Raw genomic sequence first — 20,029 nt, 5'->3', positions numbered from 1 at the left:
TTACATATCTATAGTGTTTTGCATATTTTTTTGATGAATTGTTCATGCGTCAAATTAAATTAGCCATCAAAACATATCAACAGATGAATAACTGTTAATACTTTTTTAGAAAACTGGTGTAGAAAGAGTATTTTTAACTGGGAAAAAGTCTCGTATGCAATTCAGAGGCACACTGTAGATGAGAGTCGTGACCTTTGACCTGCTGTGTGTTAACAGGGGGAGCCCGTGGATGAGAGCACCGTGAAGAAAATGATCCTGACCTTTGAGAAGAGATCCTACAAAAACCAGGAGCTGAGGATCAAGTTTCCCGACAACCCAGAGAAGTGAGTTACGGAGAATTAAACCTCTCCGGCGTTCACTTTTAAATGTCAAACTATGTGTTTTCTGTCTCCGAATGCTTTTTAATATTCGCTATTCCTTCAATGCAAGTGAACTTAGGGCTGCAACAAACGATTATTTTGATAATCGATTAATCTAACGATTATTAGAACGATTAATCGACTAAGTTTGGAATGATTATTCAGCTTTTTCAATTAGTTGAACATTGAGTTATACATATTCTTACTATAATATAAAAAAAGAAAATCAGGTCAGCTTTTGAAATAGTTGAGCCAACTAAACAGGTCATTCTCTTTCTACTAATACAAAGCTTAATGCTAAATCCTGAAGTATCCCTTTTAAGAAAAAAAGAGAGAAATGACATCACTTCCTGTTGTTGGCAGATTCATGGAGGCGGAGCTTGATCTGAATGACATCATCCAGGAGATGCACGTGATCGCCACTATCCCGGAGCTGTATCATCTGCTGGTGGAGCTGAACGCGGTCCATTCTCTGCTCGGCCTCCTCAGCCACGACAACACTGATATCCTGCCGTCATTCCAGCGTTTTTCTCCATATAATGGACTTCAATGGGGTCCAAACGGTTCAAGGTCCACATGAGAGTTTCAGTGCAGCTTCAAAGGGCTTTAAACGACACCAGACGATGAATAAGGGTCTTATCAAGCGAAACGAGCATCATTTTGATCATTTCAAAAATAAATAATAAAATTTAAATTTTATAAGCACAAATGCTCACCTTGCTCTGCTTATTACGGACGTCACGAACGCATCACAGAATAGAGCAAGGCGAGCATTTGTGCTTATAAAGCTTAAACTTTTTTTTTATTTTTGAAATGGCCGCTCGTTTCGCTAGATAAGGCCCTTATTCATCGTCTAGTGCCGTTTAAAGCCCTTTGAAGCTGCACTGAAACTCTCATGTGGACCTTGAACCGTTTGGACCCCATTGAAGTCCATTATATTATATTTCAGCATCATTACTCCAATCTTCAGTGTCACATGATCCTTCAGAAATCACTCTAATATGATGATTAGAAACATTTATGATTATTATCAGTGTTGAATACAGTTGTGCCTCTTCATATTTCAGTGGAAACGTTTGTTTTCATGATTTTTTACGTTAATTTATTTGAAACTGAATCTTTTGTAACATTATCGCTCTTTATGTTTGATACATATTTGCTGAATTAAAATATTAATTTGAATAATTTCTTTAAAAAACAAAAGCAAAGTATAAACTCATTGTTTATATATATATACTGCTCAAAAAAATAAAGGGAACACTTAAACAACACTTAAAAAGTAATAACAAGAAAATGTATTTAATAAGATTATTTCATTCATTCAGATCTATGATGTGTTATTTTAGTCTCCCCTTTATTTTTTTTAGCAGTGTATATCATTGCACATAAAAAAACATGTTTTTTTTTTGCCATAACACACCAAGAAATATCAATTTTTGTGAAAAAAAAAAGTCCTTAACGTCGAGTCACATATCAGCATCGCGGTGGTTGATCTACTGCAGGAACTGACAGACATCGACACGCTTCACGAGAGCGAGGAGGGGGCCGAGGTGCTCATCGACGCACTGGTAAGGAAATATTTATTTAATAATCAGAGAAAAACATCCCGAGTGTCGTCGGCAGAGGAGATTACAGGCGGATTCACGAGCGGTCCGGCATTATAATGAGGAAATGACATGAATTACTACAGTATGTGTGAGAACTTCGTCAGGTATTGGGCCTGACTTTTGCAAGAGAAAGGATGTAATATCCAGACTGTTGTTGTGTGTGTGTGTGTGTGTGTGTCAGACGGATGGAGGAAACAGGAGGAGCTCGTGAACAATCAGAGGTTGATTGAGTCGTGTGGGTCTGATTGCTCCATCTAGTTCTTGTTTTGTGCATTCAAGCGAACGTATTAACACTCGAAAGACTGTTTAAATGGCAGCTCTGTGGACAGGCTACAAAATAGGGCTTGAAACGTAGTGTGTGTGCTTTATTTAGCATAGATTAGTAGCATAGTCAATAATTATATCCCTTAAAACTGTTTGTTTTTCCTTCATGCCTTAAAATATCTTGAATGTAACTCCACACCCTTGCCTCATTTAGTATGCGTGTTTCTATGAATATGCAAATGAGCCCCGCCTCCACTCACTCCCTCAGCTCAGAGATCCACTGGTGGACGATCACACGTTGATCTGACTGGTTACAAGGTCGTTTGTGACGTCAGCGATTTCAAAGCGTGTTTTTGAGACTGTCTTTGGTTCACTGCAGTTTTAATACTCAGCAATGCTGTCCACTTATGAACTTACACATGGTTTGACTTAAAGCGTGTTAAAAACACCACACACACACACACATAAACAACATTACAAGCTCCACAGGGGACTTTAAATTGATCAAAAGTGTTGGAAAAGATTTATATTTCAAAAGATGAATTATCACAGGAATAAATTACTGTTTAACATATATATTCACACAAACGGCTATTTTAAAAAGTAGTAATATTTCACAATGTTACTGTATTTTTGATTAATTAAATACGCCTTGGTGAGCAGAAGAGAGGCTTAAACTTCAGCAATTTATCATCTACTTTCAAATTTGTATTACTTTTTATTTATTTATTTATACATCACAAAGTTGTGTAGTGTGTCTACATTTAGTTTTGTGAATGTTTGTGAAATAGCTTTCCTTTGTTCGTTTAGTTGGAGGGTCAGGTCGTAGCTCTCATGGTGCAGAATATGGAGCGCTTGGACGAGACGGTGAAGGAGGAAGCGGATGGAGTTTATAACACTTTAGGTAAGACACTACACACACACACACACACACACACACACATATGCATTAGAGCTGGAGTCAGCCAATGCACAGGGTTTTTTCTGTCAAAAGCAAAACAAAGTCATGTTTGCAAATTCCCAAACTATAAGAAGCAACAGCTAATCTATATATATATATATATATATATATATATATAAGTGTATGTATGTATGTATGTATGTATGTGTGTGTGTGTGTATATATATATATATATATATATATATATATATTTATATACATATATATGCGTGTGTGTGTATGTATATAGCACACAGTATATAGTTATACTTTGAACACACACGCAAAAAAAAAAAAATATTTATGTGTGTGTGTGCTTCAATTGCAAAGGAAAGCGCTATGTAAATGTAATGAATTATATATACCGGTATATAAATATATATATATATATATATGTGTATGTATGTGTATGTCTATATGTGTGTATATATATATATATATATATATATATATATATATATATATATTAGGGCTGTACAAAAGTGAATTGCGATTAATCGCATCCAAAATAAAAGTCTGTGTTTACATAATATATTTGTGTGTGCTGTATATAATTATTTTGTATATATAAATACCTATGCATGCATGTGTATATATTTAAGAATTATTTGCACTTAAATTCTGTATATATTTATAAATACATAATCTATATTATATAAATATAAATATTTTATACTGTATATGAATAACACATTTTATTAAATATATACATGCATGTGTGTGTATTTATATATACAAAATAATTATATACAGCACACACAAATATATTATGTAAACACAGACTTTTATTTTGGATGCGATTAATCGCAATTAATTTTTGCACAGCCATAATATATATATATATATATATATATGCGTGTGTGTACACAATATAGCCACTATATATAAAATATATAAATAAATGTATTATATGCAAATAATCATATAAATAAACATTTTATGTATTATAGATATGCGATATAATTATATATGTATTGTAAGTGTTCCATCTGAGCATAAGCCGTATAATAGTTTTATTATACGTTTGAGGCGGTGAAATGCTCCAGCACTGACTCTTTTAAAGCGTGTTGGAAACACTGCGACTGGCGTGTGTTTACAGGTTGTGTTGTGGACAGACGCTGTTCAGCTGCAGGCAGAGATAAATGCTCTGAATGAACGGATTTAAACGGCACATTTCCTCCATTTCTTTCCCTCTCGCTGTCTTCCTCTCCCGTTCCAGCTCTTGTGTAATCTCTTTCCCTTCCTCATGAGATTTCTCTCTCTCTCTCCCACTCACTCTCTCTCTCCCACTCATCCGCTGTGAGATTCTTCACCCATCATGCCTCTGATTGAGTTATCAGGTGTCTTCAGAGTCTTTTATAATACAGATGAGTCTCAAACTCCCCTGTGATGTGTCATATAGAGCTGTTCGCTCTGCTCGCTCTTTCCGTCTTTTTGTGTGTCCCACGCTCGACAATGAGGAATTTTTTTCTGCTGGTCCAGGAGGCGGTTCAGATTTTTAGTGGTTTCTCTGGCCCTGAAAGGGAGATATATATATATACATTTTTTGTTGCTTTTATTGCAATTTTTAATTGAAGAGTCATATGCAAAGCATATTTTTATTAAAGCAACATTTCTCCCCAAAATTAAGTTTCTTCTTTTTTACATATGATATCTATGTGCAGAATATGGTAACAGTATATGGTTAAATTGGATATGGTAACAGTATATGGTTGTATATGTGCAGGATATGGTTACAGTATATGGCTATATATAAGCAAGAATATGTTTATATATGTGCAGAATATGGTTATATATATAGTTATATGTGTAGAATATGGTTATATATGGTTATGTATGTGCAGAATATGGTTAAAGTATATGGTTATATATGTGCAGGTTATGGTTATATATGGTTATATTATATGTGCAGAATATGGTTATATATGTTTATATGTGCAGAATATGGATACAGTATATGGTTATATATGTGCAGGATATGGTTATATATTGTTGTATATGTGCAGAATATGGTTATATATGGTTATATATGTGCAGAATATGGTTCTATATGTTCATATGTGCAGAATATGTTACAGTATATGGTTATATATGTGCAGGATATGGTTATATATTGTTGTATATGTGCAGAATATGGTTATATATGGTTATATATGTGCAGAATATGGATGCAGTATATGGTTCTATATGTGCAGGATATGGTTATATATGGTTATATATGTGCAGAATATGGATGCAGTATATGGTTCTATATGTGCAGGATATGGTTATATATGTGCAGAATATGGTTATATATGTGCAGAATATGGTTATATATGTTCATATGTGCAGAATATGTTACAGTATATGGTTATATATGTGCAGGATATGGTTATATATGGTTATATGTGCAGGATATGGTTATATATGGTTATATGTGCAGAATATGGATACAGTATATGGTTATATATGTGCAGAATATGGTTATATATGTTCATATGTGCAGAATATGTTACAGTATATGGTTATATATGTGCAGAATATGGTTATATATGTTCATATGTGCAGAATATGGATGCAGTATATGGTTATATATGTGCAGAATATGGTTATATATGTTCATATGTGCAGAATATGTTACAGTATATGGTTATATATGTGCAGAATATGTTACAGTATATGGTTATATATGTGCAGGATATGGTTATATATGGTTATATATGTGCAGAATATGGATACAGTATATGGTTATATATGTGCAGAATATGTTACAGTATATGGTTATATATGTGCAGGATATGGTTATATATGGTTATATATGTGCAGAATATGGATACAGTATATGGTTATATGTGCAGAATATGGATACAGTATATGGTTATATATGTGCAGAATATGTTACAGTATATGGTTATATATGTGCAGAATATGGATACAGTATATTGTTATATATGTGCAGAATATGTTACAGTATATGGTTATATATGTCCAGGATATGGTTATATATTGTTATATATAGGATATGGTTACAGTATATGGTTATATATATGCAGAACATGGTTATATATGTGCAGAATATGGTTATATATGGTTATATGTGCAGAATATGGATACAGTATATGGTTATATATGTGCAGAATATGGTTATATATGTTCATATGTGCAGAATATGGATGCAGTATATGGTTATATATGTGCAGAATATGGTTATATATGTATATATGTGCAGAATATGTTACAGTATATGGTTATATATGTGCAGAATATGGTTATATATGTTCATATGTGCAGAATATGGATGCAGTATATGGTTATATATGTGCAGAATATGGTTATATATGTTCATATGTGCAGAATATGTTACAGTATATGGTTATATATGTGCAGAATATGTTACAGTATATGGTTATATATGTGCAGGATATGGTTATATATGGTTATATATGTGCAGAATATGGATACAGTATATGGTTATATATGTGCAGAATATGTTACAGTATATGGTTATATATGTGCAGGATATGGTTATATATGGTTATATATGTGCAGAATATGGATACAGTATATGGTTATATGTGCAGAATATGGATACAGTATATGGTTATATATGTGCAGAATATGTTACAGTATATGGTTATATATGTGCAGAATATGGATACAGTATATGGTTATATATGTGCAGAATATGTTACAGTATATGGTTATATATGTCCAGGATATGGTTATATATTGTTATATATAGGATATGGTTACAGTATATGGTTATATATATGCAGAACATGGTTATATATGTGCAGAATATGGTTATATATGGTTATATGTGCAGAATATGGATACAGTATATGGTTATATATGTGCAGAATATGGTTATATATATTTACTTGTGTAAAGTGATGTGACAGTACAGCGATGACCCAATCCGCTCGCATCGGGTCGTTGTGTCGAGTCCTGTGCGTTCATGTGTCGACTCGGATCTCACTGCAGTTTCTCCATCAGTTATCATGGCCACTAGGTGAAGCCAAAACTAGGTCATAATACAACACACACGATTCATTAATGTCGGCGTGTGTATGCCAAGCTTGGCCGTCCACTAACAGCAGATCTGTGTGTGTGTGTGTTTGTGACAGCTGTGATCGAGAACATGGCTGAGTTTCGTCCCGGTCTGTGCACAGAGGCGGCCCAGCAGGGTTTGATGCAGTGGCTGTTGAAGAGGATCAAGGTAACGCAACTGCAATCACTGATGGCTCTTATGAATGTTAGTCTGCTTATTAATAGAGTCTGATAATGGAGTTTGAGTTTAAATGATTATTATTCTGGCTTAACAAAACAAATATACTGTTGTTGTCCAAACATGGCTTGAGTTTTTCCTAAATCTCTAACATGACACAATTTTCCTAGAGATTTAAATATACCTCTGGTTTGTTTGTTTATTTAATTATGCATTTATTTATTTATTTATAGACTTGACTTGAGTTTACTCTAAATTCTCTAAAATAAACCAAAGTTTCTAGAGCTTTCAAACTTACGCATTTATTTATGCATGCATGCATTATTTATTTATGCTTTTGTTTATGCATTTAAGCATTCGTTTACTCATGCATTTATTTTTTATGCACTTATTTAGGTGTTGATTTATTTAGTCATTCGTGTAAAAATGTTTGTGTTTATTTTTGCGATTATTTAATCATTTTATCAGGTTATTTTTGCATTTATATTCTTGGCTTGGGATTCTCTAAAATAACCCAATTTTCCTTGAGTTTTCAAACGTCATCTGGTTTATCCATTTATTTATGGATGCATGCATGCATTTATTTATGCTTTTCTTTATGTATTTACGCATTAGTTTATGAATTTAATAGTTTACTCATGCATTTATTGACTTAACCTGGAATTTATTTATGCACTTTTATAAACTTTTTTTAGGTGTTTTTTAATTGAATCATTCATAAGCATTTTTGCGTTTAATTTAGCAGTTATTTAATAATTTTTTAACGCATTTATTTAATACTTTATGCGTGTACGTACAGTTACAGTTACAACTTTTGCTTAATTAGCTTCATATCTATGCATGAAGACACGGTCAGCAAGTGTGTAATTTCCGTGCATCAAACAGAATTGCAAAAATAAAGTTGAGTCATGTTGGTATTTTAAAAGCACACTTTTGATATTACTTAGCGTTGACTCTCTGCACACTAAACTGGGATAGACATCAACAAAATTACACACTTCACCCTTAAAGTTAAAAGTCAAGCAAAAATAATATATTTTTAATAACTTCAGCCTTTCTTCATGGCGGTGAGCAGAGTGTCAGCTGGTTTGAAGTTGGCTGTGCTTAATGTTGGGTTTAACTCGATTATTCATTACTTCTGAGCTGGATTTGAGATTTTCATAAGAGCTGTAGGCCTGCTTCCACAATTCACTGTTTCTCATCCACGTGAGGGGAAATCCTCCGCACATTTACCGCTGGCTGCCGGAATAAGAGAGCGTCATGCTGTTCGAGTCTTAATGCTCCCTGAAGACTTCCATGAATCCAGCGCACCAGCAATTACACTGACAATAGCCAAGATCGAACGGGACGCTGCTGCCAACGCCATTGAAAGTGTGTGTGTTGTGTTCCCAAACAGGCCAAGATGCCTTTTGATGCCAACAAGCTGTACTGCAGTGAAATACTGGCCATCCTGCTACAAAACAATGACAGTAAGGACAAATAAGGGACGGATTGCTTTGCCAACGACTCATTAAATCCGTGCTCGTGAATAATTGCAGGCTCGGTGTTGAAAATATGGAGTAACAAACTGTTAAAGGGCTTTTCACATCAATAGCAACATTCACAGCGTGTTCTTGATGTGAACGGGCCTTTAGCTTGACATTTTGTGACATTTCCAGTTGATATTATCCCTCTGGTACTGTTTGTGTGTCTGTCAAAAATGATTTGTTGATATTATGTAAAAATTGATGTATTAGTTTAGATAATTATATAATATTTTGCATTGTATGGGACTCAATTATATTTATGCAGTAGTTATAAATAATCCCTTTTTTAAGTATGTACATAAACAGTCATAAATCTTTAATAATTTGGAGCACAGACTTAAGTTTGAACACATTCAGGATTATTGTTGAAGTGATAAAAAAAAGTGAGCTTAAAGTTATAAAATTTTACATTATTGTTATTGATAAACAATGTTCCCAAATTTTTTTTTACTTGAAAACTGAAAATCAAAGCCATAAATGTAAACAAGCTGTGCTCCAAATTTGAAGTTGATATCTGAGATGAAAAAATGAGATTTCAGGATAATTTTGTTTGTGCGCAGTACCGAACATTTCCACTAGGTGAAATTCGCTTCCCATTCATTTCCAATGCGCTCATTTTTCTCCGCGAACAGCGACTATTTCTTTCAGGACCGTTTAACCTTTTTAAAATGTCCATGATTGTTTTTTATTTTGTGTGTTCACACAGTAACGTAAGTAAAGATGAAGTAAAAATAAAAATAAAAAACGTAAAAAATGACTCAGCAGAACATATAGTAAAATTATATGTATTTACATTTATATATGCATCAACTACCAATGATGACATAATTTATAAATGCTATAAAAGACGTTTATAGCAAGTGCTGACATCTAAGAGCAGAGTCATTGATATATTGCTGATTTTACCCTATATTTACTCTAAATATATGCAGAAATATTCTGCATGTAACACTTTAAATTCAATGAAGGTGCACAGTTAGTTATTGTCGATGTCAAGATGATCAAAAAACGAATTTTAGGGTTTAAACAACTAATATTTTGATATATACAATTACTTTAATATATTAATAAGGCCCTATGATTCAGAAAACGTAGACTGAAACCAGTCGTAAAATGGACTTAAGAAGAAATCAAAGGTCTTCGCAACGACCCTCCAAAATAAAAGTTTATACAATTATAGAATAGAATCTACTAAAAACCGGTTTGTTTGCCAAAAATAAGTTGAATTTTCACTTGATTTACATTCTAAAAGATTCATTAAATTCTTTTAAGTTTTATACATCCACTGTTTTTGCATGTTAAATTTGTATTATGTCATAAAAACAAAAAAAATCCAGAAAGTGCGAAGCAATGACATGCATTTTGGTTATCAAAATTTAATTAAACTATAAAAACGAAATCTATAAAAATGTAAACGAAAAACAACATAAAACCGATTTCATAGTGCTTGTTCATCGTGTGTGTGTGTGTGTTCCTGCACAGTGGGGTTTCATTGACCCGTGTTTATCACATGCTCATCTCTCTGTCTCTAAGGTTTATTAGCACACTCAACTAACATTCATCATCTTTTCTCTATGTCTGTCTCGCACCACTCACTAATTTCTTCCCTCCCCCTTCGATATCTCTCTCACTCTCTCTCTCTCTCTCTCTCTCTCTCTTAGAAACAAGGGAGCTGTTGGGAGAAATGGATGGTATTGATGTACTACTGCAGCAGCTTTCAGTAAGTCTCTCTCTCTCTGTCTCTCTCTCTCTCAGTGTGAGACTCTTTAGAGATCTTTATGACCCAGAACACACGGGCGGCTTCTTTCATTGTTCTCCACGCTGCTATTTTCTCATTTAACAATCTTTTCAAAATCTTCATGTTGCAAAATCAAATCGTTTACTTGCAAATTTTATTTATTTTATTTTCACTTCATTTATATAGGGACAGTACAAAAAAAAACATGATCCCAGTCAAAGCTGGAAAATCTGTATTGTACATAGAGAGTCTAGCGAGAGCTAATTTGCATCTCAGGTCCCTAGAAAGGCTTTTCTAATAAAAAACATAAAGTCAAATAAAAGAGAGGCTGGCATTATGATAAATATTCTGTGTTTTATAGTTAAATGGCCCTGGGATTAAAAAATTGCAGTTTCAATGGGGACATATTTCAATGTGGAAGTATTTTGTGTAGCTTGTGCAAAGAAGATTTGGCGGTGAAATGGTAAAATAACAATATAAAAATACACACCTGTGCCAAATTTTATGCAGTTAGCATAAACGCAGGCAAAGTGATTAAAAAAAACCCTGAAAAGGATAAAAATGTCCATAAGGATGCACAAGGGTTAAAGCATGAGCAAATAATGAGCTTTTGTGATGGCGAATAAGTGTACTCTACCGCTGCATTTACGGGTTAGTTCGGTATTTTACACTGTTTTAAGATCGTTTCTGATGAAATAGTACAGTTAAGGTTGAAATTTGGACAAATGCTGCTTTTCAACAGGTTTATTGTAGTTTTTGTACCATGTCAAGTCAATGGAGTCGGACAAAAACTACAATAAATAATACTATATATAATACTTTATTTATTTATTTTTAAAACATTTGTTTTGTGGGAGTAATCTTATTGGTGTGCTCCTCACAGGTGTTTAAACGCCACAATCCAGCAACGCCGGAGGAACAGGAAATGATGGAGAACCTGTTTGACGCCCTGTGCTCCTGCCTCATGCTTCCAGCCAATCGGGATCGCTTCCTCAGGGGGGAGGGGCTTCAGCTCATGAACCTCATGCTCAGGTCCGCCTCCCCCTTCGTTATTACTCTTCTGCGTTCACTACTCTGATGTACTTCTTATATCTTTTTTTACTCTTAGAATTATTATGAGAGAATTTTTTGGTTGAACATCTATGGAAAGGCGTAACTGAAAGAAAAAAATAATATATAATAATAAAAATAACTGAAAGATTATTAAGAAGATTGAGCTTACATTCAATCATAACATCACAATAATTATTATTTTATTTAATTGTATTATTTTATGTTTTATTTTCTCTTTATGTCTCTCTCTCCCACTCACTCACTCTCTCTCCCACTCTCTCTTTCTCTCCCACTCACTCACTTTCTCTCTCTGATTAGAATATCTGTGAACATTTGATACCACAGTGTTTCAACATATATAAACACACACACACACACACACACACATTACTGCGGGTCACTTGTGGTGGACATTAGGGAAACACACTGAGGTCACACACACACACCTGCTGTCTCTCTCTCTCTCTCTCTGCCAGTCTGTGTTCCTCCTCTTCTTCTTCTTGACATGTGAAATATTTTCCCGCGGCGTTGATAAACTGTTGTTTGTCATTGTGAGATGAAGGAAGTGCCAGTGTGACGGACAGCTACATTTCCCTTGAGCGAGGCCATGATAGTCGGCTCGTGTCTGTACAGAAACGGTTCCCGGCGTCTGACACGCTGCTTGTGTCGGCTTCATGTTTTATAGATTTATAAAACTGTTCCTAGACTTTCAAAATAACCCATGAATATGTAAACTGAAAGTGGACAAGGCTTTGTGAATGAAATTAGTTCTGCGCGTGTTTCTTGAATGAAGTCCAGTGTCTCTTGCTCCAAGTCCAAGAGTTTAGCGAATTCTAAAAAATAAAATGAATATTTAGTTTTGCTGGTTAGGTTTATTCAATTTGAATTTATTAGTCAAATTTATTTGCAAAATATATAGTGAAACACTTAACTTTATCACTGCTTTTATTATATAAATATATATATATTATTTAAAGTCTGTAATTGTACATAATTTCTTTATTAGTTTCTATATAATATAATTGTTTATTTTATTAGTTTGTTATAAAAATGTATGCAATACAATAGTTAAACAATAGTTATAAAATTTTGTAAATTTTTATGTTAGTTGTGATTAATCACAAAATAAATAATATAAATAATTTAGTGCTGTCAAATCAATTACTTGAAATTAATATATAATAAATATTATATATATATATATATATAAATTGTTAGTAACAGGCAAACAATTGGGCAAAACAATTAAATAATTTAAGTAATATTTGTATACAAATTAATTTATAAAAAATGTGCTTTTAGTTTGTATGCAATACAATAATTAAATGAATATATTATGTAATATATTTAATTTTTTTTACATAATACAGCGCTTGTATATTTTTTTTGCACAATTTATTGTAAATAAACTAGTAAAATATTATATATTTATTATCATAGTTATTTTTATTGCATTCATTTATTTGTGAATGTATGCAAATGCACATTTTTTTTACCAATTAAGTTTTGCTCTGAATCCTAAAAATTGCACATTTTGTCCCTTAAATGTCTTGTAAGTTGGTAATTACTTCTTGTCAGTAGTTTCAGTTTAGCTAACTTCTTAGTTTAGTTGGATTGCAGTTCTTTGAGGATGTTTTAGATATTTCTGATGGTGTGTGTGTGTGTGTAGGGAGAAGAAGATGTCTCGCGTCAGTGCGCTGAAGGTCCTGGATTACGGGATGATCGGTCCAGAGGGTTCGGATAACTGTCACAAGTTTGTGGATATCCTGGGCCTCCGCACCATATTCCCTCTGTTCATGAAGACTCCCAAGAAGATGAAGAAAGTGGGAATCTCAGACAAGGAGCATGAAGGTTTGTGGAAACCCAGAACACTCGAGGAGAAGTGTGCTAGTCCTGAAACGCCTCTTCTGTTCGCTCTCTTTTTAATCTCTTTCTCACCAGTTTTATTCTTTTTAAAATGGATTTAGTTTGGTGGAGTTGCTCAATTAGCGGGAAAAACACACACACAGAGGCATTGTAATATGACGGCGAGTTCACACTAATATCTTTTTCCCAGTTATTATTTACACTTCATCCTGCGGTTTATTCCACGGGGAGTAAACTCTGCGGCGGCGGCTCTTATTGTTTCGCCACCGCTTTACAAATAAGCTCCTCTGACGATTGTTAATGCTTATTAGAGAGACGCTGCATCACACTTTGCCCCCTTCTATATGTGATTTTGCACACTAGAGGAAGCGTTTCACGGATGTGTGGAAACAGCAGTTTCAAATCAAGCTGAAATGAACCATATTCAGGATAAATGACTGCCATATTTAGTTTGAATGTATTTCAGTTGGACAGTTTTGTCAGCTGCAGTAGCCGGCACGGCAATGTTAAAGATGAACTGAAAGAATCAACGTTCATGACGTGTTGTTTATGACAATTAAAAGTAAATTACACACACAAAAAAAATGTATTTAAAATATCAATGTGTCTAATGCTTAAACATCTTGGTGGAAACTGGTTTGGTTTCGATTGGGAATTAAATATGCAGCTAAATTAATTAAAAAAAAATGTTATAACTGTATTCAACACTGATAATAATCAGAAATGTTTCTTGATCGTCAGATCATCATATTAGAGTGATTTCTGAAGGATCATGTGACACACTGAAGAAAATTCAGCATTGATCACAGGAATAAATTACACTTTAAAGTATATTAAAATAAAAATACATTATTTTTTTCTGTATTTTTGATCAAATAAATGCAGACCTTGACGAGCATAAGAGACTTCTTTCAAAAACAAACAAAAAAGTAATATTTCCAAACTCTTGAGCGGTACTGTATGTGCACAAATATATTTTGAATATGTTGCAGCAAGTCCTTAACAGTAACTCTTTATCCTTGAAAATGAAAACATTTGTATTTTTCGTATATTGGTTGGTTTGAAAACGTGATGGTATTATGATGATGTGAAATATGGTTGTTGTGAGATTACGCCGCCATCAATCATCTGTTCGCGTCTTAATCCTCGACGTTCGTTCAGAGACAAAAGGTGCTTATGAAGTTTGACTAATTCAACAGCTAAGCTCTTACTCTTGATGGAGAACCTTCAGACTGATCCCTGTCTAAAACTCCCTGTGAAATATATTCCTCTCCATGACGAGGGACCGCGCGCATTAGCATTAGCATTCGTAATTAGCTGATTAGCGGAGAAGAAAGATTTACCGTGGAGAAATAACGCCTTCGCATTGATTGTGGGCCAAGTCTATTATTGACGGATAATGGTTTGAAATGACGGCAAAAAAGTTTCCGTTAATCACCAAACCAGTTTACAGCGTCCTCCTTTTGTATAAGAGCCGTAAATGAAGCGTCCGCAGGTAAACAATCCCTGACAGGCTCAAAGAAAAAGAGACGGTGTTAAATTAATCTCCCACTGTGTTTCGGGCTCGCTTTCTCTCCTCTAGAGCGGCTTCGGCCCAATAATTACATGTCATTGAGCTGAAAAGCGGAAGAATTGTCAGGATGTGTTTTAATTAATGATGTCATGACAAGCTGAACTTCTGTCGCAATCGCAGTGAACTTTGAACTCAGCACTGCAGTCAATTTAAACTACTTCAGTGTGGTTTGGATGTTGTGTGTTAGGGTGAAAACCATCAAAAAAACAAAACAAATGTGGGATGGACGATTATAAGTGTGTGTGGGACATGTTACCAACACTAAAACATACCCTGAGACTGTAATGTCTATCTAACTTAAAGGGATACTTCAGGATTTAGCATTAAGCTTTGTATTAATAGGAAACCTGTAGTAATTTCGAATTACAATGCTTTCCTCCCTCATATCCCCCTGAGATGAAAGATTTGTGTTTTTTTGTCTGGGAAAAAATCCTCCGATTACGCAGAAATCGTCATTTTGCATAGTAGGGTCTGTCCCCATATGTCCTCAACCCGCCCATAGAGGGCGATCTCACTCACAGAATGAACACATAGTGTCGGCCATTTTTTATTTTGGAAGCTAAGCTAGCAGGCTCTTGTTCTGTGGAGAAAGTTGAGTAGTAGGGGTTCCTATCCTCTTTTTCCTGGACATGTCCGGCCGTCGATGTCCGGGATGCTTTCTGCAGTCGCCATTCATTGTTTACATGCACAGCTTTTGTTTCAATCTAACTGAATTCATTCCATTGGTGAATCTGAATGTAGTGTTTACATGAACGCTAAACAAGTGATCGGTTGATGTGCGTTTTAACATCGCTAAGAAAATCCCCGCTCCTCCGTGAGAGATACGAGACCGGTGCGTCTCACACTTGACTAGTAGTTTAAAGGCTGAGTTGGTTTAGTAGGTTTCCTTTACAATACATTTCACTCAAACATTCAATTAAACCACACTTTTACAGTGTTTGACTAACTTAGAAACATCTAAATCATGAATTAATAAGGAACAATAGATACAATAAACACTTGTTACAGTATTTATTAGGGCTGGGAATCTTTTGGTACCTTTCGATTCGTCTAAAAATTGATTCTCAATTTTGATTCGAAATATGCTTATATTTAATATCAGATATTAAGCTAAGTTTTTCCTGACTCTGAAAGCGAGTCAAGCGTCAGTCTGATTATTTCTCAGTGTTTATAGAGTCATTTGAGTCTAAATTGCTGGAGCGGTTTGTCTGCGGCGGAGGATAATGATTCTTTAGAGAGATGTAAGACAGCGACAAACCCATTTGCTTTGACGTCTCGGTGGCGACTCAAAATTGGCCAAATGTGAACCGAACAAATGGCGGAGGGGAGAAGCAGCAGTTCATTTCTTTCTAATGATGGTCTTTTAACTGCTTTTTAATCTCTACCGGACACGTGATAATTGCGGGAAGCGCTGGATCGCTGTGCTAAATTGGATCAGAAGCGTTGGTGTAATTTGCTGATCTCCAGAGCTCTGTTAATTCTCTCGCTTCAAATGAAACTTGGAATCGGATCATTGTTCTGCCGTTCTCAAAGGTTTCGCTAATGGATTCATTATTGAAAATTAGCTGTTCTTTGGCTGCAGATTCGCGTGTTGATAATGTGATAATCGGCTTTGTTTCGGAGGGATTTTCCTGAACTGTAACAAAACACCTTTGTCTTCTCTCTGCATATGTTTCATTTGATTATTCAATTTCTGTAGTATTTCTTACTAAACATAGTGTACCTGAAAATGCCTTTCCACTTGCATACTGTCTCTTCACGTAGTGTTTCATAACACATGCAAATGCGAGTATTAAAGATTTGAAAGGGATTTTTCGCTCAATTTCACCCTCTTGTTGTTGCGAACCTTTATGAGTTTATCAAGCTCCATAAAGTTCAAGCACAGTAAATGTCCTTGTGACTTGTGCACGGTTCCACTTCTATTTTATATGAGAAACACTGACATTTAGTTGCTCTCAAATAAAAAATGGTGTCGTTGACCTCAGAGACATTTGGGTGCTGTGTTTAATGTGCCATTTTCTAATCCATTTAAGCTTTGGCAGATAGTAATATCACTGAGTAACTTTACATTTCTGTCAGCTCCTCACACATGTATGACTTCTAATGGTTTGGAATATTTTATGAAAATTTAGTAAATATTAATATTATTTTTGTGGATTGTTCTTTTAAATAAACAACCACTCCTACTCGAAATCCTGGTGATCATAAACAACACAATTACTGTGTCTATGTATGTATGTGTTTATATATATATATATATATATATATATATATATAGTTATAATGTATGTGTGTATATATATATATTATGTATGTATATATATATAATGTATGTCTGTGTGTGTGTGTGTGTATATATATTACAAATATATAATACACATGACTATATTTACAAACTTTTATATTAGATGGGATTAATTGTGGTTAATCGATTTGACAGCACTAATAAATACATAAATAATTACTTTAATACATTTGATAATTTATAAATTCTGTAAAATTAATAAATACACAATTTACATTTATTTTAAATTAATGTTAAATAAAAACACACACACACACACACACACACACACACACACATATATATATATATACATTTTATTACATGTATATATATATACACACACACACACACATGCATATCAATTAAATATGTATATATATCATGTTTTTAAATAAAGTATAAATAATTTATTATATTATAATTTAAATATTTTTATTCATGAATATACTATATTGTGTATAATTAATAAAAACACATATTTATTAATTATATACACATTTTTATAAACTATTACATTTATTGTATTTCAATTATTACATATACATAATATTTTTAATGTATATATAATTTATTAATTATGTTTTAAATACATTTTTCTAAATGTATTTTATTTGTAAATGATTTATTATAATGTATAATAGTAAACATGCATATTTATTAACCATACACATTTTTATAAATTATTACATTTTATGAAACTATTTTCCATTTTATATATATATATATATATATATATATATATATATATATATCATTTTGTTAACAATATTATTTATAATATTAATTATATACATTTTTCAACATTATTTTAAATTAATTATTTATGCATGCTATTTTTTTTAAAGGGGTTCTTTGTTTGGTGCCTAATGACAAATGATAGAAAATCATTTAACAGTGTATTAGTTTATAATTATAAAAATGTTAACGTTTTTCATATTATGAGCTAAAAATGGATCAAATTACACTTTTCCCCATTGTATTTGTATTTCATTGATCCTTCTTGTTAGAGTAGAGCCCCGCCCCTACCAGAAGCCCCGCCCCCCTTCACACCCTGCCAGCCAATGGCCTTCCCCCTTGTTGCCACGACGACCTGGAGTGATGTATTTTTGGTAGCCGAGTCTTCTTTCCTGCGTGTAATGATGACAAAAGCTTTCCCGAGGCAGAGCTGGGAGATAACGCACTTATCTCAGACCTCTCTGCTCTCCTCCGCTCCCCGTGGCGCTGTTCCTCGCCCCAGACACTTTATTCCTCCGCTAATAACGTTCACTTTTCTCTCCCGGTGGCCTCGACTCGACATCTCCGCAGTGCTGACCGAGCGCTTCTCCTCGTGCTCTGTGATTAATGCGTCTCCTTCGTTCACCCGGCGCATTAGAATGCATGTGTTGGTTAAGAGATGCTGTTTAAACTCATTTGTATTCAGCGGCGATGAAGGCCAAGGCAAAATTAAACGGTTTTATCAAGGCTTCCTGATTATATGATGTGAGTGTTTGTGCAAGACGCTGTTTAAATATTGATTTTTAACCTGATGAAGGACTACTCTTATGAGCTTGTTTTAGAAGATGTTAAACGTGTTTTTTTTTTAAGTATAACCTTCTCAAACACTCATACAGTGTTTTTTGAAGCGTGTTGAAGTTTATAAAATGGATAGTTCCAATCCTTGATTCTGATTGGTCAATAGCTGTGCTTTATTCATGATAAAACACTGCTATGACGCTTTACCCAACGGTTCTGTGTATCACTGCGCAACACTGCGGTTCCTATGTTGTGTTTATTTGAGCTTTCATGCATATTACACGTTGCTGTTCACGCTCAGGGACTATTTTCTTTCTAGCGGAAGGAAGGCTTTTAGGGATTTTACTTCATGAAAGTTGCACTAATACATTTTTTTTTTTTACTTTAACAAAAATGAGCTCAGCGATGTCCTAAGCTACAGCCAATCAGAGCAAGGCATGGTTTGAGGTCACCGGGCAAATCTTATTTTATATTTTTTTGCATTTTTTTCTCAGAGCAAATCATCGCGCAAACAGTTAGCGCTAGTTTCTGTACGTCCGTTTGGATACGTCCGTATTCGCGTGTACGTGGGTATTGCCGCGCGGACTGTTTCATGTCATTTTCGGTTCGTTTTATTGCGTGATTTTTTTGTGCCACTGCCAAAACGTGATTTGTAGGCTAGATAGAATCGTTGCGTGACAGAGTTGTCGTGACCTCCTGGTGCGGATCAATCCCGTTGTGTTGTGTGGTGTGAACAGCTCAACAACTTGAACACTCCTGATTTTACACAGTAAAATCTGGGTAATAAATATCGATTTCTCTATTAATCGATTCTCATTTTTACGAACCGATATCGATTCTTAAATCTCATGAATCGATTAGTCATCCTGTTTCATTTGAATGAATGGGACATTGTATCACGGCTGTGCGCATCCAAAAAATCGCAATAATCTTTGTCCTTTGTTACTATTGATATGAAACAAAGTCTCAATTTTCTAATTACGTCCATTTTCTTTAGAAATTCAAAAACATATATAGTGTTTTGTCGCTGTGGCGTGAGATCGCTCTGGAGAAGCAGCAGCGCTGATCTCTCTTCCAGCTTAATAATACGAGTCACA

General features: G+C 34.1%; 1 protein-coding gene across 1 annotated transcript in view; it reads left to right on the top strand.

Annotated features, from left to right (window-relative positions):
• ctnnbl1 (catenin, beta like 1) overlaps nucleotides 1–20,029 on the top strand; it is a 39,768-nt gene that overhangs the window by 2,430 nt on the left and 17,309 nt on the right. Inside the window, exons 3-11 of the mRNA XM_089124358.1 lie at nucleotides 217–323; nucleotides 723–867; nucleotides 1,835–1,927; nucleotides 3,041–3,134; nucleotides 7,277–7,368; nucleotides 8,774–8,846; nucleotides 10,565–10,623; nucleotides 11,525–11,673; nucleotides 13,364–13,545. Coding sequence (XP_088980484.1) covers nucleotides 217–323; nucleotides 723–867; nucleotides 1,835–1,927; nucleotides 3,041–3,134; nucleotides 7,277–7,368; nucleotides 8,774–8,846; nucleotides 10,565–10,623; nucleotides 11,525–11,673; nucleotides 13,364–13,545 — 994 coding nt within the window. The remainder of the gene's footprint in view (nucleotides 1–216; nucleotides 324–722; nucleotides 868–1,834; nucleotides 1,928–3,040; nucleotides 3,135–7,276; nucleotides 7,369–8,773; nucleotides 8,847–10,564; nucleotides 10,624–11,524; nucleotides 11,674–13,363; nucleotides 13,546–20,029) is intronic.

The sequence above is a fragment of the Pimephales promelas genome, chromosome 20 (assembly GCF_988280905.1).
Source record: "Pimephales promelas chromosome 20, fPimPro1.hap1.1, whole genome shotgun sequence".
Classification (NCBI taxonomy): domain Eukaryota; kingdom Metazoa; phylum Chordata; class Actinopteri; order Cypriniformes; family Leuciscidae; genus Pimephales; species Pimephales promelas.
This window is presented reverse-complemented; position numbering and strand designations above follow the sequence as displayed.